A 25,443-nucleotide genomic window follows, 5' to 3' on the forward strand; every position below is an offset into this window, starting at 1 on the left:
GTCTCTGGTTTGGTAGGAGAAAACTAGAACCCAGGCGTTCCACTCCCTGCGCAGTGCCCTTCTTACCACCCCACATCACCAGCACCAGGAGTCAAAAGTGGGTAAACCCCAATCCACGTCCACAAAGGTCATGGTTGTGACAAGCACTAACTCTATGGTAAACCACCAGTTTCTCCCTGACTCAAGGTGAAACTTGTACCACCTTTGGAGCACTTGTGGCTCTGTAAATGCATACACCCTTTGTTGTTGTTGTTGTGAGTTGCCATTGAGTCTATTCTGACTCATGGCGACCCCACAATTGCCGGGCAGAACTGCTCTGTAGGGTTTCCAAGGTTGTGACCTTTCAGAAGCAGATAGTCAGGCTTGTCTTCCGAGGCATCTCTGGGTGGGTTCAAACTGCCAAACTTTTGGCTAGTAGTCACCGCTTAACTGTTTGTGCCGCCCAGGGACTCCATGTATCTCTTAAACAAAAACCAAACCCTTTGCTGTTGAGTCGATTCCGACTCATAGTCACCCTATAGGACAGCGTAGAACTGCCCCATAATGTTTCCAAGAGCGACTGATAGATTCAAACTGCCTAGCTTTTGGTTAGAAGCCAAGCTCTCAACCACTGCATCGCCAGGGCTCCATATACCCTTTAACCAAAAAAACAAACCCAAACCCATTGCTGTGGAGTCGATTCTGACTCATAAGGTGACCCTATGAGAGAGTAGAACTGTCCCAAAGGATTTCCAAGGAGCCACTGGTGGATTCGAACTGCTGACCTTTTGGTTTGCAGCCAACCTCTTAACCACTGTGCCACCAGAGCTCCATATACCCTTTGGGTACACTATATTTGAGGCAGATATTTAATCTTCTCTTAATTTGTTCAAAAGTTGCTTTTTAATTAAAATCACGGTGGTTGACTCTCGGCACATTCAGGAGGCTGGAAAAGTCTACTCTGGTTGGAGAGCGGGACGGAGCAGGGGCTGTGTCCCTTGCTCCCTAGCAGGGCCCCGAAATGAAAAATCCATTGCCAGGAACAGCTACATAATTTGTGGGACCCCACGCAAAATGAAAATGCAGGACCTCTTGTTCAAAAATTAAGAATTTCAAACTACCACAGCAGAGCATTAAACCAAGCTCAGGGCCCTGTGAGACTGTACAGGTTACTTGTCCATGAAGCCAGCTCTGCTGGTCGCCCAGACAGTGCTGCTTTGGAGAGCATTGGCCCACCAGGAGAATCTTGGACAGGTACCAGGCCAAAGCAGGAAAAATAATTTAAAGACAAAAGGCCAGAGTGGGGGTGGGGTGGTGAAGGACAGAAGGGCAGGCAGAAGAGGGAAGACACAGCCAGTGACAGCACCAGGAGGGGATGAGGTAGGGCGAGGAGCTCTCCATCTCATCCTTTCCAAAGCCCACAGTGCTGACATCTTGCCCCCAGTAAAGATAGCCTTCAAGGGGATGGGACAAGGGCCATCCTCCACCGACATGAGGGCAATTTACTGGATAATTAAATCGGGTTATCTTTTAATTAGATAAACTACATTATTTCTACTGAAATGCAAACGTTTTCGGGCTGTGTTGGATTTATCCTTCTTTTTTTTAATGCACAAATAATGATTTCTTAAAAATGCCTGTTCCCCTGCCGGGACAAAACAGGACCACAAGATTTACGTGAACCAGAAAAGCCACTGCCATTCAGAATCTTGGCAAAGGCTCCCCTCACCCCCTTCCCTCCCTTTCTAGTGGGGTGCCCCGGACATCTGCGCCGCCCCCACCTTCCCTCCCACAATGGGGTAGTTGGTCCTCAGATCACGAGCACCCCTCCTGTTGTTTAACCCCACACCTTTGCCTTCCCTTTCCCAGCCCCCCTCCCCCGTTTTAATCCTAGGGTTTGGAAGGAGGGAGGAGACCAAACGGGAGCAAGATGTGTGCGAGTCCTCCCTCGCTCCTGCCTCCTCCCTCCTCCGAGCTTCCTAAAACCCGGAGCACTGATTAGGGAGGATCCGGAGCCAGACAGACGCGACGCAAACAACTCCGCTCCGCGGTTCCTCCGGGAGTGGAAGCCAGGAGGGAGGGGGGAAAGGAAGCCGGGCATGCTCAGTAGGCGGGACAAAGTTTTTTTTTTTTTTTCTTCTTTTTTTTTTTTTCGGTCGCAAGTAGGAAGCTTTTTGCACTCCACCACCTCTGGCCGCTGGGAAGACGTCATCGCTTCCGCCCTACTTCCTCCTCCTGTTGGCGGCGGTGAGAATCCAATATGGAGTAAATCGGTGGAGTCGAGAGATGGGGCTCGGACGGGGCGCCCTGCACCGCCTCCCAGGCGCACCTCCCCGGGCTGCCGACCGCTCCCCGGAACCGTGATTGGCCCGGCCCCCTGGGGGTGACCCCGGACCGAGCCCCCGCCTGCGGCCGGCCCCTCCCCTCCTGCTCCTCTCAGAGTCCCCGCGGCTCCAAGGCGCGCTTGTTTTTCTTTTCTCCCCCATCGCCGTCCCCTGCCCAAATCTCTCTCCCTCCTCCCGCTCCGAGCCCCCCGGAGCCTCCACCCGCCTAGCCCCTCCGCGGCGCCCCTCCTCGCTGCGGCGCTCACTCTCCCCGCAGTTTGCCTCTGCACCCCTTCCCCCAAACCTCCACCCCGCGCTCCGGTCGCCCTTCTTCCCCTTCTGCTTGCGGCGCCCCTTCACCTCTAGCCGCAACCCCCCCCCCAATCAGGAGATCTCCGGAGATGTGAAGAAGGGGGGTGAGCGGACAGGAAGATGAAGGGAGCAAAGCTGCCCGCTGCGGGACAGGCGTCTAGGTGAACAAGAAAATGACCGAAGAAACACACCCGGACGAGTAAGTTTGGCCCCGGAGTGGGACGAGGGTGCTCCGCGGGGGCAAAATGAGGTTCTGGGGCTGAGGACGCGGACGGGGACGGGGACGCTCGTGGGATGTACTTGGCGTGGGGTGCAGCGACTCGCTGGCCTGTCGGGCTGAGACGCGAGATTTCCCCCCTTGGTGAAGAAGAGAGGGGGGCAAAAGCTGCCACACGCCGCCGGCGGCGCACGCAGGGTCGGCGGTCTGGGGGTGGCTGCAGGGGCAAGGGCGCGCGGGTGACCTCGGGGCGGTCCCCGCGCCCTCTCCCGGGACTCATAAGCCTCCCCTCCCCAGAAATCATCTGCGGCCGGAGCGTAAGACCTGACAACCCCGCTCCGGCTCCCGTGGTCGGTGGGTTTTTACAGGGTGACTTTGTGACTCTTCCGCCCCGCCGGTCGCCCGGCGGTCCCTTCGGGAGCCCTCTGGGGCCCAGGCTCCGCCATTTCGTTTTCTTGAATCGCTCTCATTTGCATACCACATTTTCATTCATAAAAACACAGCCGAGCGAGGGGAGGATTGGGAGCGGGCTGCGCGGGGGTCTGCGGGCGGCGAGTCCCCGCGCGGGCTGGCTTGCTGGAACCGCCCGAGGGGTCCCGCGGCGCGTGTGTACGCGCTTGTGGGCCGGGACACGCGCCCCGCAGGGTCGGGGCAGCTCGGGGGGCGGATCGGAAGGGTGTGCGGCGGGGGCGGGAGCGTGTGGGTCAGCGCGCTGTTAGAGTGTGTGTGTGTGTGTGCGTGTGTGTGCGCGCGTGTGTGTTGTTTGTGTGTGTGCATGTGTGTGCGCGCGCACGGGGCGAGCGTGCCCGGCCCGCGAGCCCGAGAGGAACAAAGCTCGGGGCGCTCCGCCCGGGGGCTCCTGGGCAGACCCATACCCCTGCGTGGGACCAGTGCCTTTTGCCAGTCTGCGGTCGAGGTGCAGCTCCCATCTGCCTCTCGGGCGCTGGGTCCTGTTGGCTTTTTCCCTCCCCGGCCCGAGGCGTTTGCAATCCCGGGTAAACTGCGGGCAGGACTGCTGGGCCCGGCGCCTCAGATCTTCGGCCTCGGGTCCCAGCGGTCACCGCATCGTGGTCACCACGCCGCTCAGTGCCTGTGCCTGCCATCAGCCACTTTTTTTTTTGTGAATAAGACACTCTTCTTTATTGTCACATGATATTCCTCCCCTCCTCCCCTGCACATTCATAAATCCGGAGCTTGCCTCGGCTTCTTTCATTCAGAGCTGCCCTTAGCCAAGGTAGCGGCAGCACCCGCTTCCGCGCAGATAGCCGGCCCTCAGCCGCCGCGACGCGCGCCTGGAGGGAGGCCCCGCGCGTGTTGGTGCGGGGGTGTAGGGCTGCGGGCAGCAAGCTTCCGAGGCCTGGGTTCTTTTGCCCCAGGCAAGCGTTGAAACTCAGGAGGAGTGCCCGGAGGGGAAGTGACTCAGTGCTGGGCTACAGGGAGGCATGAAGGGGAGGTCTCCTCTTGCAGCAGGTGACAGAATGTTACACTCTACTCCAAAACCTACTCATTTTTTGTTTAATGCCCCTTTAGCCTTTGGCGTTTGCTGTTGCCAGGCTAGAGGGTTGGTGTTTGGGAAAGGGAATTTCCTTCCTGTGGGTCCCCAGGGAGCTTTGACTGCAGTCACTACTGGCCCCAGACACCCGTCGCTGGAGAGGATCCTGCTTGGTGTGCATGTCACGGTTGTCCCACCACATCTGCTGGTCTTTTCATTTTAGATTATTTGCCGTACTTTCATATACAGAATCTTGAAATGGTAATATGAAGAAGGTTATGCTTTTCCAGCTGAAATATGGAGGAGAAGGAATGCGTTGCTGGGCCTTGCCCTGTTTCAGACTTGGCTAGTAAACAGGTATTTTATCACTCCTCGTTTGTATTCACATAGAGAAGGAGCAGTGAGGGACACAGTAGCAGTCTTCTTAGAGGGTACTGCATCCGGGTTCCTTTGCTCCATCCCTTGTGAGTACATACCAGGCCTCTTCCTTTTCACGGCAGCATGTTATTCTTGCATCCTGCCCCATCTGGTATCTGAAGCAAAAAGATTCCTGGTTGGATCATCAGTGGATAAATAAATATCTCTATTCCAGGCTCTCACAGCTAGTTCAACATGGAACTGGCTGTCAGAAGCCAGTTGAGACAATGGATATTTGAGGACAGGTTCTGATTTCAGTTAGAATCAGAAAGCCTTGGCGCCTTAGCCTACTGCAGAAATGGCTTTCTCTGAGTTACTTTTAATATAATGACCTTGGCATGAGACATGAGATGCCGAGGAAGAAAGCGGGCTGTAAACTGCCATTGGAGACGCTGTCCATTATGTTGTTCAAGGATCTTATGTAATGATCCATCTGAAAAATTCCTTTTTAATGTTAGTGCCAGGAAGGTTTTCCTCTATGAGTTACAGAGCTTGCTGTGATTGCTTTTTTGTTGTTGTTGGGTTTATTTATTTATTTATTTTTCCCCATACTGTCTGCAAGCTCAGAGCTAAAATGATTGCTTGACTACAGTAGCCATATTAGCCTGGATTTTTGCTAGATTGATTTACCGTTTCCTCTACATGAATATTAGTCTTCTGTTTGCTCTTCTAGTGATTTTGTTTGGAACCCCGCAAATACCCTTTTGGAAGTAGTCAGGGTGTGTTACTTATAAAAGAGAATTAGTGACATCAAACTGGAGACCTAGAGGAAATATATTTGTGCCTTAGCTAAAGCAAATTTTCTTGGTAGTCTACATATACTTAAATGATTCTTATTAAAAGCTACAGAGATTTAATTATTTGTTAGATTTAGCATCAGAATGCCATAAAACAGAATCTTGCAACTGGTAAAATCATGCTTAAGTAAAAAAAACACTTTGTCTTCTAATTTCTTTCCAATCTCACTTTAAAACTCCTCTGATAAATATACAACAATTCAAGAAAGCATATCTACTATTCTCGTTGATGGTTGTAAAAGACACCTATCCTCTAGAAAATACACTGATCATTCTCCTTTGATCCCACTCCAGATAGACATGCATGTTAAGATTTACAATTCTACAGAATTTTAAAATTAATTTGATAAGTAAAGAGCAGCAACAAACCATTGGAAGTGTTTTTTGTACCAAAAAAAATCCAAACCCATTGCCGTCGGGTCAATTCAGACTCATAGTGACCCTACAGGATGTAGTAGAACTGCCCCATAGAGTTTCCAGCAAGCGCCTGGTGGATTCGAACTGCCCGTCTTTTGGTTAGCAGATGTAGCTCTTAACCACTACGCCACCAGAGTTTCCGTTTATTTTTTTTTTGTACAGAGGAGTGGAATTTTTTTTTTTTAAATCATACTTTGTACCTTGAAAGCATTTGATCGTGAAGATGAATGGCTTGGAAATTAGCAGACAACTCAGAAAGCATTAGGACGCCATTCAGCTTTCTACTTTGTTCCTACGGTGACTCTCCTCTGCCACACTTCTTGCTGGGAATGGATTTGCAGCTTTGTCCTCAGTCATATTTTTCCTAACAATGAAAGGTTTCCTATTTCTCAAAAAAAAAAAAAGCTTGAATGTTTTTGCCGAGCCATTTCAAATAAATTACAAATATCAAGACTCTTACACCTAAATACTTAAGCTTGCCTCTCAAAAGAAAAGAATACACTTCTGTGAAACTGCAATATCATTATCACATTTTACGAAATGAATAATCCCCGATGTCATTAACACTCAGTCTCAATTGTCTGAAAAATATCTTTCCTAGCTGTGTCTTTCAGCCAGTGTCCAATCAAGCACCCTACATGAAATGCATTTTTAGCTTATACTTAAGGCTCAAGTCTTAGCCATCTGCTCACTTTATGATCTAAAGCCAGTTTCACCTGAGTGAATAAATACCACCTACTTCATGGAGTTGCTGTGAGAATTAAATGAGATAGCCTGTGTAAAGCTTGCAGTACAATGCCAAGCATAAAATGAGTGTCCATTATGGCTCTTTACCGGGCACTGAGGTAGGTGTCTTAAAGGCTCAGTCATTAATTTTTAAATAACCAGGTGAAGGAGATTTTACTCATTTAACTGACGAGGAAGTTTAAGTGAAGTTACTTGCCTAAGACAGCCAAAGTTTTTTATGGTACTTTACTCATTTTGTCTTCTCAACAACCCTATGACGTAGGTGGTAGTATCTCCACTTGTAGAGGAAATTGAAGCACAGACATGTTAGTTGGCCCAAGGTCATACTGTTAGTAACTGAAGGAGCTGGGATTTGAACCCCTGGCTGCCTGGTTCAGAAAGGAATCTGTGCTTTTACCACTATGAGGTACTGCCTCAAAAAGGGTGGTGGCGCCCAGCCTTCATCATTCTGACTTCAAAGTCTCCGTGGTTTCTGCCAGTCATGCTGTCCATAATTCTTCTGAGTTGGTGGCAGTCTGTCTTTGCCATAGTTGTTTTCTTCTTATCTTCCCTGAAAATGTTGAGCCATGTAATGAATTTGAATAAACTTGGGTTTGAGAATACTGTGGTACACTTGAAGATAACTGTATCTGTGTGTGTACAAATTCAGAGTTGGTTATTACTGGAATGTCACATCTACATTCATCGTGGAAATTAAACTCAGTATAGCACGTATTGATTAATTCTGTTTATGTTAGCCTTAAAAAGGGTGTGTTTTGCTCTACATGAGTAGAATCCTTAAATATTTAAAAACGGAGTTGATTATGCAGAATCGGAATCTTGGTCTGTTCATCAGAAAATCTTGAAAGCAAGACAAAACAAAAACACTTGGAAAGGATCTTCAGGATCTTGGAAACCAGACACATCACTGTATAAAGTTTAAGTGCCTACTGTGAGGCTGCACAGAGAGTTAGCACCGGTAGTTAGTGGGCCTCCACTAGACCTCCATCTGCTGATAGTCATCTGGGTTTGTTTCTGTGTGGATATTAACAAGTGTTCCTTCCTTTCTGGCTCTAGTTCATCCTCTGTGCTTTCTTGTTCCTTTAACCAACTAAAAAGATATAAAAAGTGAATCAGTGCGAATACCAAAAACTACTCTGGCTCAACAGTCTGTGTGTAGCTCTTGCTCTTTATTCTGGAATTCTTTTCTTCCTTCCCTTTACCAATAGGTGAAGGTCTGCTCACTCCCCTCAAGCAGCCCTTTGAGTCTTCTTTGACCTCCCCGCTTCCCCACTCTCCAAATCCAAATAGATTACTGTTTATAGTATTTTTCCCCCACACTGAATAGCAGTTGTCCCCATTTAGAGTTGGGTTTATACCCTGCGGTATTCTGGACCGAAATATGAGCGTTTTGAATTCAGGGTTAGTTCTCAACTGCCTCATTTTCTAATTGTTGGCCCAATACCATTGGGCACATTGTGGTTGCTTAATAAATGTCTATTGAGTAAAATAATGGATCTAAATATTTCAAAATGCTGTTTGGCCCCTGCTAACTAACCTAATAATTGCAGTTGTTGTATTTTGTTAACTTAGGGTATATATGAGCCTCTTTCTGAGAAGGCACATTCACATGAAGTCCTTGGTGTGTTTCATGGAAATGTATTGGCCTCTTGACTCACAACTCAAAACCATTTTGATTCCAATCACTGTTACGGGAACTGGGATGTAGGAGATCTTGAGCTCTATAAGCCAGGACCTGTGTTTCTGCCTTTGCAGGAGAATTTCTGCAGAAATCACAATACAGTAAGTCCTGGGGTTACGGGTTAGGAACCTCCAGGTTACCAACTTATGGACAGCTTTCAGCTCCTCCTGGCCCTTTCCTATTATGTAAATTTGCCTTCAGTTTGAAAGGACTGAACCAGTCCCTACTTGCAACAAATTCTTCATCACAATCACCTACCCTTGCTGCACGTGCAGCTTTTAAATCATTGAAAAGTCTTTGAGGCTTTTCTTGCACTAACCCACCCCTGCCCTCGAGTCGATTCTGACTCATAGCAACACCCCATAGGGTTTCCAAGGCTGTAAATCTCTACGGAAGCAGACTGCCACATCTTTCCCTCGTGGAGCCGCTGGTGGTTTCCAATCGCCAACCTTTCTGTTAGCAGTCGATTGCTTTAACCCCTGCGCCACCAGGGCTCCTTCTTGCGCTAAACCAAACCAAACCTATTGCCATCTAGTCGATGCTGACTTCACTAAATTAAGGCTAAATAAGAACCGTATGGACCTGTTCTGACTTACCTACAAAATCGACTTAAAGACACATTTAGGAACGGATCTTGTTCATAACCCAGGGACTGCCTGTATTAACAATTAGTGATAGCTGCAGTATTCTAATGGCGTCCTAACACTTGAATTGGCGGCTGCTGTGCTGATGAGCTCCAATATTGGCATAGTTCCATTTACCAGGCGGAACACACATACACAACCTAACAGCAAAATCCTAAGGAATTGAACAAGATGATAATAGAGGCAGAACAGGAAGCTGTGTGTGTGTTTGTGTGTGTATGGGTGTGCATGTGCACGCTGGTTTGTTTTGGCTTGTTTTAAGTAAATTTGTCAGATTGTTTTTTTAAGACCAAGTCATATTGATAAACTTGATAACTTATAAATGTTTCGTTTTAATCAATATTTGAAACTAAAACGCTGATGGTGCTTTTTAGGTATTTTCTAGGGCTTTTAGTGACTTTGAAGTAGGAGTAATATGCACTGTGGAGCAAAATGTGTTTTCTGTACACATGCCCCAGATGAAGGATTATTATCACAGCTTGACATGCGGCCCATGTCATGGAGAGGAAGTTGGGCCAGCGTCTTAGTAGAATACTTGATACTGATTGCATAGGAGTTCACTACAATAAGCAGCAACTGTTTTATAACTACATACTCATTTCCCTTTCTCAGGTAATCTTTATCTAAAAAATACGCAGCATGTTGCCTGATAGCAAGTTGTGCTTAAATTTTTAATACTTTTAATACTTTATAAATTGTTATGTATGCTACTCTCAAAGGGTAGTTGAATATTTTTTTTAAATTTCTAGGTTTACTTGCACTTAGAAGGTGAGAGGCAAAGAAATGGATTTTGGTTTTACCTTAGCATTTGACACTTGTCATTGAAGAGATTAGAAAAAATATGGGCAGCTTCTAAAATGTATGTCTTTGGCTCCTCAGTGTACTGAAATAATGATTTTTAAAATCTGGTTGTTTTCATTCTGAGATATATTCCCTGTGGTCCATTCATAAATGCATAAGACTTAAGTTATTAGGTTAATTTTTAAAATGGTCTTTCCTTTGTTCATCTGATAATGACATCTTTGTCATTTCATTTTCAGTATTTATTTCTCTTATTTTTCTCATTGCGTTGCTGTGACTCTGGCCTCTTGATTTTTCAAATTAAAAAAAAAAAAAAGCCGGTTGCTGTGGAGTCGATTTCAACTCATGGTGACCCCATATGTTATAGAGCAGAACTGAACTCCGCTGGGTTTTCTTAGCTGTCATCTTTATGGAGGCAGGTTGCCTGGCCTTTCTTCCACAGCACAGCCGGGTGGGTTCATACCACTAACCTTTTGAGTAGTCACCGAATGCAAACTATTTGTTCTACCCAGGGACCTTTGCTTGTTCAGATAAGTGCTATTTATTTTGCGTTTGCATCCCACCCTGAGAATAGGGCATGATGCTCAGAGAAACTTGGCCCATCTGTCCTTTGAGGTGTGAGAATAATGGCTTATTGACTTATACCCAGGGCCTGGCAGAGTGCTGAGCACATAATAGGCTTTCTGTAAACGGTTATTGATTGGTTGAAGTAAATATTGATTTACTGAAAAATAATCTTATCTTGTATAAAAATTTAAACTGTTATTCATGTTGTACCTGCATCCAAAAAGACTTAGAGGTTGCCTTTTCCTACTAAGGGGAGGCTGCCATGATGGTCCCAGAAAAAACATGGGCTTTGGGGTCAGACCCTACCTCTGCCCCCTACTCACGAGTGGGCTCTGGGTTAGTATAAATGAGGTTCACCCTGCTGGCTATTAATAGGCTATTAAAAAGTGGAAATGAGATAGCACAGGTAAAGCATTTTAGCACCCATTGCCATCAAGTCGATTTCAACTTAAAGTGACCTTTAGGACAGAGTAGAACTGCCCCATAGGGTTTCCAAGACCGTAATCTTTACGGAAGCAGACTGCCACATTTTTCTCCCACAGAGCAGCTGGTGGATTCGAACCACCGACCTTTCAGTTTAGCAGCCGAACGCTTAATCACTGCACCACCAGGGCTCCTTTCTCGTTTTAGTACAGCACCTGACAAATTGAGAATCCAGTGCCACCCATCCTCCACTGGTATATGTCTCACCTCACATGACAAGGTATTATTTATTTTCAGGATTTGCAAGGCAGACGGCATCCATGAACTGTTTTAACCTCACAATGAAATTCTCGCTTTATACCTAAGAGGGTTGAAATGACTTGCTCAAGGCTCCTCAGGGAGTTTGTGGGGGAGAATTGGAGCCTCTATGTCACGTTGTGCAGTTTCATTTGGCCTTTCCAACGCTATCCTGCCAGGTCCCTCTGGAATAGCACCTTCTTTCTTGTATTAGAATATTCATAATGGCCTGCTGACTCTTCATCTTTTTACTCAGTAACCCTAGTCAGCTATGCTTTTGGAGGTTTTATGTCTTTTAGTAGCTCATCTCCTCTCTTACTGTCGGTGTGCCTACCTATAGTGGCATCCTTGGCTCCCTTGCCATCCCTACCTACCCCTTTTCTCATTTGTGGTTTAGAAACCATGTTACTAACAGCGTTCAGTTTATAAAACAAGAGTCAGTAGGCTTGGTGGGGGTGGGTGAGACCGACGGTTCTCTTAGAAGTAAGTTGGCTTATGACTTGTTTTGTCTACTTGCATGCCATGTTGGTGTTTTCATTTTATATTTCCAGCCAAGGAATATAGTGGATGAGGGAGTAGGAATACAGATAATAGTGCTGGACCTGAGATATAATGTAATCATCAACATCCCAGTAGTTTTACTCACTTTTATAGACCTTTTGTAAAAATGGCGTGGGGGCAGTGTCTGACCTTCTCCAACCCCACAAAGGGCAAGGAGAACCAAGATCAGCAGCACAAGGCTGACTCCCATGAGGTGGAGGTCAGACGCGCTTCCTCTCTGCTCCATCTTTACCAACTCTGAGACCAACTGCCCCTCCCACAGCACTCTACTTCTCTGCTGGGTTTGATAATTCATTACAGTGACCACGCAGAACTCACACACCATACTCAGGATTATGGGGTTTATTAGGGAAGTAACAGTTACAAGTCAGGCTCAGGAACATTCAAGATGCAGTTCTTCCATCAGGACAGTCTCTTCCCAACCGAGCTTGAAGGCACGCCTCTCCCTGGCCCTAGGCCTCTGCCCAAAGGCACTCAGCTTTCTCTCTCCTTGGACCAGGAAGCCCGCTGTGCCATCTCCTGCTGCCGCATCTCTCCTGCCACCGCTTCTCATCATCTTCAGGGTTACAGCTTGCTGTCTCTCTTGGTCTCCTGCTTCCAGGAGCTTCTCAGCACAGGGCTCCCTCGTCCAAAGGACTCGCCCTCTGCTCCCGGGCGTTCTTCCTTGGTGGTGGGCTCTTCTCTCTGCTCTGGAATTGGCTCTCTTTTAAGCAAAACTGACCAATCCCCTTAGTAGGCCACAATTACCCTATCTATCACAGGGTCCTGCCTAACAACCTGGGTGGGAGTTATAAGACTAAGGTTAGAAAGGCCGCACAGAAAAGTAATTAGTCGCACTGCAGATTTTAAAGTTGCATAAGTGTGAGTATAATCTTAATATAGTTATTAAATTTCTCTTCTTTGCTCAATAAGTTTTAAATCAAGTTGGTGATTTTTCTCAGACTCAAAATCCCAAAGTGGGCCTGCTTGGCTGGGATGGTGTGCTCTGGCTCAGTATCTCTCTTCCGGCCCCGAAGGCCTATTGGTTGCCTTCTCATTAGTCTCTGTGTGAACGTATTTCAGAACAAAAGTCTGCTGTCTGTAAACCAACACTGAGGCCCTTACTGCCCAGTCTTAGCTGTCTTTTATACTAAGGAAAATTAGGGATTCTAGATTATAGGAAGGAGCCCTGGTGATGCAGTGTTTTAAGTGCTCAGCTGCTAACTGAAAGGTCGGCATTTTGAACCCACCAGCTGTTCTGCGGGAGAAAGATGTGGCAGTCTGCTTCTGTAAAGATTTAAGGCGTTCGGAACCCTGTGGGGCAGTTCAGCTCTGTCACATGGGGTCGCTATGAGTTGGAATCGACTCGACCGCACACAACAACAGATTACAGGTATCATTTTGGAGTTTGGTAGACTTTGTATGTGCAGTTTGGGTCCCCGTTGTAAAAACACGTATAAAATGTTTTATTGGATAAAATAAATAACAGCGGATGTGAGGCAAGAGGAAAGGGAGCCCTTGAGTGCCTACCTACCATCGGCCATTCATTTACTACAAATATTGAGCGCCTACTCTGCCAGACCTTAGCCTGAGATGGCTTGGCTGCTCAGATGAAGTCCCTGCCCTCAGGGAGCTTTCATTTTAGAGTGCTAAAAAACAGCAACAAAAAACCCAAACCAGTTGCCATGGTCCCACGCATTGATGAGGACAGCAGCATCAGATGACTAACTGCTTGCTAGTTGTTTCCCTTTTCTTCCTCTCCTCCCTCAGGCTTCCTCCTGAAGCTGCAAGCTAGAATGCCCAATGGGGTAAGAGGGGAGGTGTGGGGGGCTCCTTATCCAGACCTTTAAAGGTGCTTCATGCCTTTGCTAGAATCCCCTAACAAGTTCTTCAAGTCGTTTTTAGGGTGAGTGTGTATGTGTGTGTGTACACACGTGGGTGGAGTATATCCGACAGTTAAGCATCCACACACTACAGGTGCAGCAAGGTATCTTGCCTGAGGACACAGGGCAGGATTTGTTATTTTTCATCCAGGTCTTTTGACTTCAAATTCCATGTATCTAAAACTACGTTATAACCTCATGCATGGAGTCTCAGTTTTCTCCTTATAAAAAGTGGTGGCTTGTGTACAGCTTGACTTATACAGCTCTTGGGCTGGTGAAATTAGGACCAACTTAAAATACTTTGGGGCCCTGGTGGCACAGTGGTTAAGAGCTTAGCTGCTAACCAAAAGGTCAGCAGCTTGACTCCACCAGCCACTCCTTGGAAACCCTATGGGGTAGTTCTGCTCTGTCCTATAGGGTCACTATGAGTCGGAATCGACTCTACGGCACCGGGTTTGGTTTTGATTTTAGAATCCTGTGGAATAGAGGGCCTTTTCTGCGCTGAGATAAACAGCAGCTCTACAAATACTTCTTTTGGAAAGAGAACTAGCCTCCCTACCCCTGATGGAAAGCATATGCAAGTAAACTGGCTAACAAAGCATAGCATTCACCTGGGCCTGTATTTAAGCCGAGTTTTGAGAACCGGGAGTGGTGTTGGTGCAGTGGTTAAAGAGCTCGGCTGCTAACTGAAAGCTGACGGTTCGAATCCACCAGCCACTCCATGGGAGAACGATGTGGCAGCCTGCTTCCATAAAGACTACAGCCTATGAGGCAGCTCTACTTTGTCCTCTAGGGTCATGAGTCGGGATCGACTTAACGGCAAAGGGTTTGGTTTATTTTGAGAGGGGAGTTCCTGGGGGTGCAAATGCTTAACGCGCTTGGCTGCTAACGGAGAGAGGCACCTCGAAAGAAAGACCTGTCAATCTATTTCTGAAAAATCGGCCATTGAAAACCCTATGAAGCACAGTTCTACTCTGACCATATGGGGTTGACATGAGTCAGAATTGCCTCCACAGCAACTGGTTATTTTGAGAGGAATATCCTGTATCAGTGTTTTTCAAACTTGAATGTGTATAGGGATCATCTGAGGAATCTTCTAAAATGAAGATTCTGATTCAGTAAGGTCTGAGATTCTCCATTTTTAACAAACTCCCAGGTGGTGCTGGTCCAGGGGCCACACTTCAAGCAGCAAGGGCTTACCTGTAGTCATGATGGTAGATGTGAGCACACAGCTACCAGGTTTGCTTTTCATTGTCCACACCTTAAAAAGAAGGTGACTGCACATATTTGGCATTTGGGATCTGTTTGTTGATGAAGCTCATTGGACAAGAAGGCGGTGCTTATACAGTGAGAGATACCAATCTCCTGCCCTTCCGCATCCTTGGCAGGACTTCCAGCTTTGAGGTGCAACTTGACTTTAGAGGGGATCGTGCTGAAAGACATTTTTCTTTTCTTATGGCTTCAAAAAGTTCTTGAGGAATGCCAGGAGGCCCAAGAGATCCATCACTTGAAAAAAAAGTGAAGTCCCAGCATTGTGTGTATGATGTCTGACGGGCAGTTGGCATTCTGCACCTTCCACACAAATCAGTCATGTACAGAAAGGCTGCCGCCCTAGGCACGCTCAGCCCTAGAAGAAATCACAGGAAGTAATTAAACAGAGAAGGTCAGAGAAAGAGGAAGTGGTTGTGTTGTTTCTGATGCGAATAGCATTGTTGTTACTGGGATCAAGATGATGATGTTTAAGTCCCCTGGAATGTGACTGCTTGGGGATTTGATTGTATTTAAACTGCAGCCCTTTTAGTTTATTCTATCAGACATCAATCTAGTTAGGAAATGAATTGCTTTTAGGTCTTATCAGGGATCCCCACGTGCCTAAGCAGAAGTCGCTTATAGCTTGGCAAATTGCACTTAAATGAAATGAATGTCAAGACTATTAGAGGTTAATTTTAGGTGTCTGGAGTTCTCCCTAATTCTCCTGATTAAACACTTTAACATAATAGTTTCCTTAATTGGAATAATGATGGAATATTAGCATGCATATTAAACCATTTACCCAAATTTGAATAGGGTTAAAATGCAAATTATCCATCACTTGTCAGGGCTTACTCTTTAGAAGTAATTCCTGGTGAGAGATGAGGGAGAGACTGGAATATGAATTGGAACGTAGTTGAGTACCTGAGGCAGCATTGCTAGGAAGGCCAAGAATAGACCAGGGGACTGAAGTAAGAGACCCTTTGTTCTCCACAAAAGAGGAACTAAAAATACCAAAGCCCATGGTGGTGATAATTCCATCCTGGAAGTGGATACACTGGGAAATCTGAATTGAGCCAACTACAGACCCTCTTTGGTTGTGTCTTCATTAGCCTGTTAATATTTTCTTTCAGAGGAAGGTGAATAAGAGACTTAAGGGCCCTCCCCAGCATTTAGGTACCTCATCGGCATGTCTTGAACTGATGCCACCACCCAGGGGTTCCCAAACAAGTAGCTGGGAACCCATATGCAGTCCGAGTATTGTTTGTGAACAGTGCACCTGAATATATGTATTACTCTAAAATGTACACAGCTGCATTTATAGATGCATAAAATACAACTTTATTAAAATGCTACTGAATTCACAGTGGATGTTTGGTTGTGTATTTTTTTCAGTTCACAATTATTAAGAAATACAACTCCAGCCTCTGCGGGAGGGGGCCCCTGCCTTTTTTCCCTTTAAATCCTTGTACTTGGAAAGTTGGGAATCACTGCTGTGAGTCCCAAAGTGTAATGTAGTGAACAATTTCATAGGGGTTTCACTACAGTTTAGTAAGTAAGCAAAAGTTTAAGACTCTGCTTACCTTGCTTACTGGATCATCTGCCCCTGTCAGGGATTGTAAATTTGAAAAGAGGCTTCTATTCTGTAGGAAAGTGCTGTGGGGTTGGGAGAGACACAGATGCCAGCCAGACCTAGAAGCAGAATCTCTTATGTGGTGACAAAATGTGAAATTGTTCCCTACAGATGATCTGGTAAGCAGGTCCAAATATCGCACAGAGAGTTCATCTTTAAAAAAGGGAGAAATTTTATGCTTGTTTATAAATATATTCTTTACTAAAAATAGAGAAAATCATAAAGAATAAAATACCTATTGTATACCAGCCAGGGTAGAGTTCACTTTTAGTAAAATGAGACAGGAGTTGCGTTTCAGAGGCCTCAGATAAGGATGGTAGAGGGAATCTGGGGAGTGGAGAGCGGGTCAGGCACAGGTAAGATAGGAAGGAGGGCAACTGTTTTTCAGTTTCATCCACAGGCAGGGAGGTTCCAGCTCCAAGTTTATGGTTGAGGGAGGTCAGAGAACTAAATTTGGGAGGATATTGAGTGTCAGGCTAACATACTGGGTATTTTGACTTTCGTTCTTTAGGTAGAAGGGAACTGTTTAAGGTTTTTCTTCTGAGTCCAGTATTTTTTTTTTTTTAATACTTTATTGTGTTTTAGGTGAAAGTTTGCATAGCAAATTAGATTCTCATTCAACAGTTCATAATGCTGTTTAAGGTTTTGAAGCAAAAAGATGCTGAGGTGATATACTAGTAAAAATCAAACTAGGTGGGGGCTACAGGGTAGGCTGGAGTCAGGGAGACCACTAATAACTGTGGCTCTGATGTATCTGGACAGGACTTTTCTCTCTGGGTTTAATTAACTGCAGTGGGCACTTCTGTAGAAACCTTGGTCCCAAAGGGGTTGTTGGTATGCTGGAAGATGGTCAAGGGGGCTGTGAAATTGAGAACACAATTAACAAATTTATTCTGTAGATCAAACTTATAGCCTAGAAATAACCCAAGTGAGGTTTTTTTGTTTGTCTTCAGTACTGTTGTTTCAGGTTATTTGTAGTACTGTTACTTCTGCAAGAACCCAGCACTTGCGCATTGAAATTGTCCTTGTGAAGTGGTGACGCATTGCCCTTTCTCAATGGAATAAAATGATTGCAACTTGTCCATAAAATTTTAGAACAGAAAAGGATTTTAGAAATATACTGGTGTAGTTCCCTCCTTTTACATATAAAGAAATTTCAATCCACATTAGCCCGAGACCAGAAGAACTCAGTGGTGCCCAGCAACCACTGCTGACCGCTCTGACTGGGACCACAATAGTAGGTCATGGACAGAGTGGGCAAGAAATGTAGAACAAAATTGAAATTCATAAATTTTCCAGACTTACTGGTCTGATAGAGACTGGTGGAAACCCTGAGACTATGGCCCTTGAGATACACTTCAAAATTGGAACTGAAATCACTCCTGGAGATCACATTATAGCCATACGATAGACAAGCCTATAAAATGAACAATAATACTAGTGAGGAATGTACACCTCAACAATCAACTATATGAGGACGGTAAGGGCAGGAAAGCTGGGCAAATGGACATGGGGAACCTAGGGAGGAAGTGAGGAGAGTGCTGACACATTCAAGGGTTTGCAACCAATGTTACAAAACAAGCTGTGTATAAATTATTGAATGGGAAACTAATATGTTCTGTAAACTTTCACCTAAACAACTATCAAATGTTCAAAAAAGAAAAAAAAAAATTGCAATCCTGAGAGGCTGAGTGACTTAACCTCGAGTCACACAGCTACAGACTTCCCTGTGCTGGGGAGAAGATGTTACCTGGACTTGGTTCCAGTGCTGTTTGGAGTGTTAGGTTAAACGTCCATGACAATTGCTATCCTTGAGTTGCTGAACACTCAGAAGACAAGGAGCAGATGGTGGAAACTTAACCAATTCAGATAAAGGTGGTCCATGTAGACACTGAACCATCAACATTGAACAGATTGCTAGCCTTGGTTACACCATGTACAAGGTTGGGATAGATGAGGTACCAAAACACAATTCCTGTGTGGCTCGCCTGCAAATGGCAGGTAGTGATCTTGGGGCATGGCTTCCACACATCAAGTTTTAGTGACAAAAGAGCCCCCTCTAGCTCGCCATCCTGGGAGAGAGATGAGCCCTTAGATGCCAAATTGAAATACATGTGACATTTTTGCACCTGGGCACCAGAAAAAAAGCTTATGAAACATTACGTATGCTTACTCTTCCTCCCCACAGCGCCTTCTGTTCTCCCCATGTGTTTGCTTTTGATGTTAACTGCCAAGGCCATGTGGTCATAGACAGCAGGAAGTAATATTTGATATGCAGGTCTCCTGGGTGTGGGGGTAGGTGGATGCCAGGACGGGAAGGGTGGCGGTTATGGCACATTAGTGTGAGAACTTCATATACTTCTAAGCCAACAGGTGCTGTTTCAGCAAAGAGCGGGAAGGAGAGTTGACCAGCTGGTCATATAATGAGCATTTTTTTATGGTAGCTTTTTGCTTTAAGTTTTTGTAATGCCACTGCTCTACGGGTTAACTCCAGATAAAGTCAGGATTATCCTCTCTATGGAATTAGCTAGTAAGTGTTGGGGCCAAGGACATGTAGAAAACTAGCCTTGGGGAAGAATGAAAACAATCTCCAAACTAAGACACACTATCCCGAGAGCCCCCATCCAGCAGACAGGGTGGGACGACCACATCCCCCTTTGCCATGATGAGACTTGATCTGTTTCCCAGCCCTGCTTGAAACTGTTTTTCATTCAGGGCTCCCCTTGGTATAACAAGATGTGATACTGCTTGTATAGGATAGGAAACTTCCATTTTTCTTAAATTTCTTTCTTTTGGGCTTCTGCCCCCCCCCCCCATTGCTAATCCCCATAGCCAGGCATTCTTACTCAGGAAAAGAGTCCTTCCTGGGCTTAAAGATTCCGTTGTTGATTTTCAGGCTCCATATGACATTGTTTCTGGATCATCCAAACAGTAAGGGTGATTTGGGGATCTTCCACATTTCTCTTGTTCAGGATTGAGCAGTACAGTAGTGACCAGGAGAATTAGGCAGGTCTGACCTATCCCCCACACCTTCCCCAGGCAGTGTGCAGTTAGCGTGCAGCCTGAAACAGAACCCTTCGCCACAACTGTCTTAAACAACAAGGACAACTTATTAACATAACAAGGGGCCCCAAAGTAGAGCCTGTCTGGGGTTGGGTAGGGATGCTGTCAGGGACACGCACCTCTCTTCCATCTTTCCACTCTTAGATTTCTCATCCCTAGATCAGTTGAATTAGAATTTCTGGGTCCCTGGCATGGGTATTAAAAAACCCCAGGAGATTCTAATACGCCTTGCACTAATCAGGGTTTGGAGGCCTGGCGGCGCAGTAGTTAAGAGCTTGGCTGCTAACCAAAAGGTCGGCAGTTCAAATCCACCAGCTGCTCCTTGGAAACACGGTGGGTAGTTCTACTTTGTCTATAGGGTTGCTATGAGTCAGAATCGACTCAACGGCAACAGGTTTTGTTTTGTTTTTTGTTTTTGTAAATCAGGGTTTGGAAGGAGAAACACCCAAGCAAATCTAGAAGGTTGCAACCAACCTAGACAATACTGAACATAGAGCATTTACTCTATTTAAAGATCCCCTTGTCTCTCCGACGCCCATTAACTTATCCTGATTAGTCCCTCATATGGGAGGTTATTTGAAAGGTGATACACATCCATATCAGGGAATGTGAGTGTTTCAAGGAATATTGTTTCTTTTGCCCTTTCCTCTTTGTTCTCACATTTAAGTTAGATAACAATCTCTTACACAAAAACAAACAAAAAATGTTGCTGTTGAGTCGATTCCGACTCCTGGCAATCCCATGTGTTACAGACTAGAACTGCTCCATAGGGTTTTCTTGGCTGTAATTTTTACAGAAGCTGATCGCCAGACCTTTCTTCCATGGTGCTGCAGGGTAGGCCTGAACTGCCAACCTTTAGGTCAAACGCAACTCATCTGCGCCACCCAGAGACCTCTTACAGAAAAAGATATCAAACTGATGTTACGTGTAAAGTGGGATCATAAGAGACAATAAAAAATACATTTTATTTGTTAATTCAAGAAGTCTTTTATTTTAAAAAATCTAAAACACATGAAAAACACCTACAGCTGTCAAAAATTACAACTGTTTTTTATTATTTTTAAAGAAGATTTGGCCAAAACTTTAAAAGCCCTATTAATTTTTTTCAGAAGTTTTCCTTGGTGATGTAATACAAATGCCTTTAGGATACGAATTGAGCTATTTTAATAGTTAAAGTAGTAAATATAGGGTTTTGCCAGGGGGCGGGGGTTGTTTTGTTTTTGTAGAGTAGAGCCAGTTATTTTACAGGGAATGGGAATAGTTCCTTGAATTTGATTTTTTGACGAATCTTTGTTAACATAGGGCTGGTATTTGCTTGAATTTAAAGAGCTTTAGAATCATATACTTTTATCTAGAAATGAAAATTCATTGACTTAAAACAGATGTCTAACAAAAACTGTTGCCAGGTTTTAAGATTGTAGCTTGTTACCCAGAAGTGTGGCACTGCATGCCAGCGTGGGAAAAGCTGAAAAATGGTTTTAATTTCTTAGGAGAAAATGCGAAGGGCACACTTAGAAATGGGACAGAATCAACTACTGACTTGATAAGACCTCGAAGACTTCTCTCCAGAAAAATGGCATCCAGAGCACAACTATCTGGCCTGTGCTCCCCAGACACCAAATCTCCTATTTCATATCCTTATTTGTAGATTTTTAGCTTCCTGTCAATCCCTGCCCCCTGTGCTCCCCTTTTCTGCTCCTCCCCCCAAAAAGCTTCCTTCACAGAAGTTTGAGGCAGATGAATTTTGAAATTCGGCCAGTAGTGCTCAACTTCGTGTATCTCCTTAAGGTTCCTGTAGTTGACCAAGTAGTTGGCGTTTCTTTCTATCCCGACGTGTCTTGACAGGCAGGTTGGAACCTCTCAGAAGACTTGAGAGATCTGAGTAAGTTTGTAGTAGAGCTAACAGCAGAGCTGAGTCTTGGTTGTGAACGGTGTGGGTGATGGGCCCTTCCCAGACACCAAGACCCGGGTTGAGGGAGGGCTCCTTGGTGACCAGCCACTATGGCCTTGGGCAAGCATGTCAGGCCCACAGAGCTTCGGTGTTTCTTCAGCCAACTTCAGAGGTTATAACAATCATACAGGATAATAACTCAGGAAAGTATAGTACTTTTAAACACATATAAAAAGCAAAGAAGCAAGTTAGGTCTTCCTCCTTTTCCCTATTTGGAGATGGGAAGGTTCATAATCTGGGAGATGAAATTAAGAATCACTTTACAGAGACAAACATGTATGAGAATGAATATGTGCTGTAGCTCACGTCTGTGAAAAAACTTGTTCTTTGAAAATGCTAGGTCGTTTTTTTTAAGACCTGATGTTTCTCTCTTGAAGGAGCTTTACTAGTAGCATGTTGGTGTACGTTGAGATTGTGTTTCTGAGTTGGCATACCGATACAGTGGTAATATTAATAACTTCTTGCTTTTGTGAATTTTTTAATAAACCCACATAGTAACTCTTACCAACAAGTACTCATTCTTTATTGTTGAAAATTTTTACTCATTCATAACCACTTTATGGATTTGATAGTTTCTGGCCTTGGGAATACTTCAGTCACCACATTTGATACTTAATTTGGTGATCTCCGTGTCCAGTAAAAAAAAAAAACACACACACAAATGTTCTAGTCTCATAAGTTTGAGGACCACTCTGATAAGCTTTTGGGACAGGGTTATTTGTGCTTGAGGACACATTGGTTCAAGCACACAGTCCTCCAGAGACTGAGACGCAGGATCTGAAGATCCTACAAATTAAGGGAGTTGAGAAGTATGATCTGTTCTACTACACCGGATCACCCTTCAGTTTCTGTTCTGACCCTTCGGTGGTAAGGAATGGCCGGCTTACAAGCGTCTAGTGTCTTGGGTGTGCAGTTCTCATTGTCAGCGAGTTCTTATTTGGACCCGCTGTCCTCTGCAATAGCAACAACCAATTCTCTGTTGTCCTGACCATCCTTCAGAGACATGAAGGCGTGCCCCCTCCTTCTCTTCTGCTGGCCAGACACTATCCTGGTCTCCTTATCAGTGGATGAGTGTGACTGTGTCTCTCCTGAAATGGGGACCCACAACTCAAGTGCATTTCCAGATGCCACAGACTCGTACACACTCTGGATATTGCCTCTCTTCCTGCAGTCTAGGATGGCATTGGGGCCAGGGTCAGTGGTAGAAGCATCAGGCTGTATGCATGGAAAATGTTGCATCCAGGGCCACTCATGCTGAACCTGCACCATTGATTTTCTTTCTAATGGATATGTTGGTCACCATTGGCTTCTGTGGGCTTTAGAGGAGCAGACATCTCTCCCCTTGGGAGAAGTGGGCAAAAAGAAGGCCTTCCTACTGCCAGCCTGAGCACTGCTGGATCTCTTACTGGCTGTTGGTGTAAAATGGGCAGGAATGAGGAAGGGAGTTCCCTCCTGCTCCAAAGGACCTCTCCACTTCTAGGTGAAGGACTCCAGCCTGTTGTATTCCCTGCGTGATTTGCTGTGGTGGGGGTGGGAAAGGCCAGGCAAGAAGGTGAGTGAGCTGCTTATAGCACTGAAATCATTGTTTCCTGAAATGCAGTCCTGGGCCACCTACTCAGAATCAGTAATCTGGAGGGCTTGTTAAAATGCAGATGTCTGTGGCCCACCCAGCCCTCCTGAATCAGCCTCTCTGTTGTGGGGCCCAGGGAATCTGCATTTTTGAAAAGCCTGCAAGCCAGAGTTTGAAATCCACTTCCTAAATTATAATGACATCCTTGATGTTCATGTTTTTAAATATCTAGCAAATACTCAAGAATCTCAAAGGCCACCTCTACATTACTCCAGCCACCCAATGCTTTTAATAGTTCCTGAGTATGTGTTTACATAATCTGCATTTTATGAAGTCCATAAAGACATACTTACCCAGCGAGAAGGTTAGCTTTCCTCTCTTTGTGTGAAGGTACTTAACTCAAAGTCAATTAACACTGAGATGGAAGCCAATTAAGGCAAGGAAGTGAGCTGTTCAGACTGGCATTCCATCCTTAATGTTTGTCCCCTGTTGTAGCTTAGTTTTACAAGTCCCTTCAAGCCAGTTACTTCACATAACCTATGCATGTGTGGCCCATTACAAGCACATAGGTAAAAGTACCATTTGTCCTGTCATCGTGTGGGCGTAAAGTTTAAAACATGTAATTTAAGTAACTATTAAATGATGCCATGTGAGCACTTCTGCAACTGACTGAATCTCCCTCCCACTACGAGCACACTGTGGGGATATCATAGGGCTATTAGGAAAGAAACAGAGGGAGACCCAGTTTCCCTCTGTGATGCTTTCAGAGCCTGCTGTTGAACCGAGTCTTGCCTGGGCCCAGAGCTGTGATTTCCTGGTTTGCAGAGAGCAATTCCTCAAAGGATAGCTGGAGGGTTCAGTGAGGCGATTGATGTAGGTCAAGTGCTCAGCATAGTGCCTGGCACATGGAAAGCACTCAATTTAAAAAAGGTGGCTGCTGTAGCTGATTAGTATTACCTGTTGCCATCAAGTGGATTCGGATTCATAGCGACCCTATAGGATGGGGTGGAACTGCCCCATAAGGTTCCCAAGGAGCGGCTGGTGGATTTGAACTGCTGACCTTTTGGTTAGCAGCGAAACTCTTAACCACTGCGCCATCAGGGCTGCTGATTAGTATTACTGTAACATAAGAGCTGAAAACTTTGAGAGAGAACTACCCTGAGGCTTCACATTTGCGGTGCACCGAGAGCCTCAGCTGACAGGTTTTCCATAGTGACGCAGCCTAAGGTCCTCCTACGCTGCCCGGGACCCCCATCCAGATGCCAACCCTGCACCCTGCACCAAGAACCACTCCCCAGAGGACAAGTATGGAAGTGCAAAAGGCTTCTTAGGGTTTCACTGCAGACCCTATGGTTCCACTGTAGCCTTTGCAGCTTTCAACCTAACTTCTTACCTCTAACAGCCTCCTATGTGGAAAAAAGCTAGATTCTCTTTCGGTTTGATTTGGGAACCGTTTTTACCTAGCGAGGTTAAGACCTGGGATAGTAAGCACAAGTAGTGATTTAAAAAGGAGACTTTGTGTGAAAAGGTACAGTCAACTGCCACGAACAATGCTGAGCATTCCAGGAGGGACAGCGGAGAGGAGCAGCCCTGTGAAGGCTTCTGACAGGTTCTCTGGCACCTGTACATGAAGTTAAAACTTTTTGGTTTTTTGCATTTAAAATTGTTAAAGTCTTCATCAGGAAGCACAGTTCTTGTTACTGGAAGTCAGACTGTTGTGGTAACTGTAATCTTTTTAAAATACATACAAGGTATAAATTGCTAAGAACTATTATAGAAATCCCTGGGTGGTGCAAATGGTTAACGAGCTCAGCTCCTAGCTGAGAGGTTGGAGGTTGAAGTCCACCCGGAGGCACCTCAGAAGAAAGGCCTGGTGATCTACTCCTGAAAAGTCAGCCATTGAAAATTCTGTGGAGCTCAGTTCTACTCTGACACACAAGGGGTCACCATGAGCTAGTGACTTGACAGCAGCTGGTTTTGTTCTTTGTGTTTTTGTGTTGTTAGAAGTAGGCAGAATTGACTCAATAGCAGTGGGTTTTTTATAAGTAGGCAGTAGGGCTTTTTGGTAAAGACCGGTGGGATTTAGACCCATGCTGTCTAGTAGAAATTCAATGTGGGCCACATATGTAATTTTAGTGTTCTAGTAGCTACATAAAAAAATAACAGAAACAAGTAAAATTAATTTTAATGTATTAACCCAATATGTTAAAAAAATTACTTTCAAAAAATCAGTACTTTAAAGTTATAGACGAGACATTCTGCATTCTTGTTTTATACTGCACCTTTTAAATCCAGTGTGTACACTTGTAGCACATCTCAACTCAGACTAGCCACATTGCAAGTGCTCAGTAGCCACATGTGGCTAGTGGCTGCCATATTGGACAACACAGCTCTAGACTAAGACAAACCAGGGTGTGAACTCCACTCTGCTGCTAAT

At 45.2% G+C, this 25,443-nt stretch overlaps 1 protein-coding gene across 1 annotated transcript in view; it reads left to right on the forward strand.

The window, feature by feature from the left end:
- The first annotated feature begins 2,244 nt into the window (after nt 1-2,244).
- The window catches only part of SPRED2 (sprouty related EVH1 domain containing 2), a 125,236-nt gene continuing 102,037 nt past the window's right edge, over nt 2,245-25,443 (forward strand). The window contains exon 1 of the mRNA XM_012556219.1: nt 2,245-2,814. Within this exon, the coding sequence (XP_012411673.1) occupies nt 2,789-2,814 (26 nt within the window). The 5' untranslated portion in view covers nt 2,245-2,788. The remainder of the gene's footprint in view (nt 2,815-25,443) is intronic.

This window comes from Trichechus manatus, unplaced genomic scaffold (assembly GCF_000243295.1).
Source record: "Trichechus manatus latirostris isolate Lorelei unplaced genomic scaffold, TriManLat1.0 scaffold00004, whole genome shotgun sequence".
Lineage (NCBI taxonomy): Eukaryota > Metazoa > Chordata > Mammalia > Sirenia > Trichechidae > Trichechus > Trichechus manatus.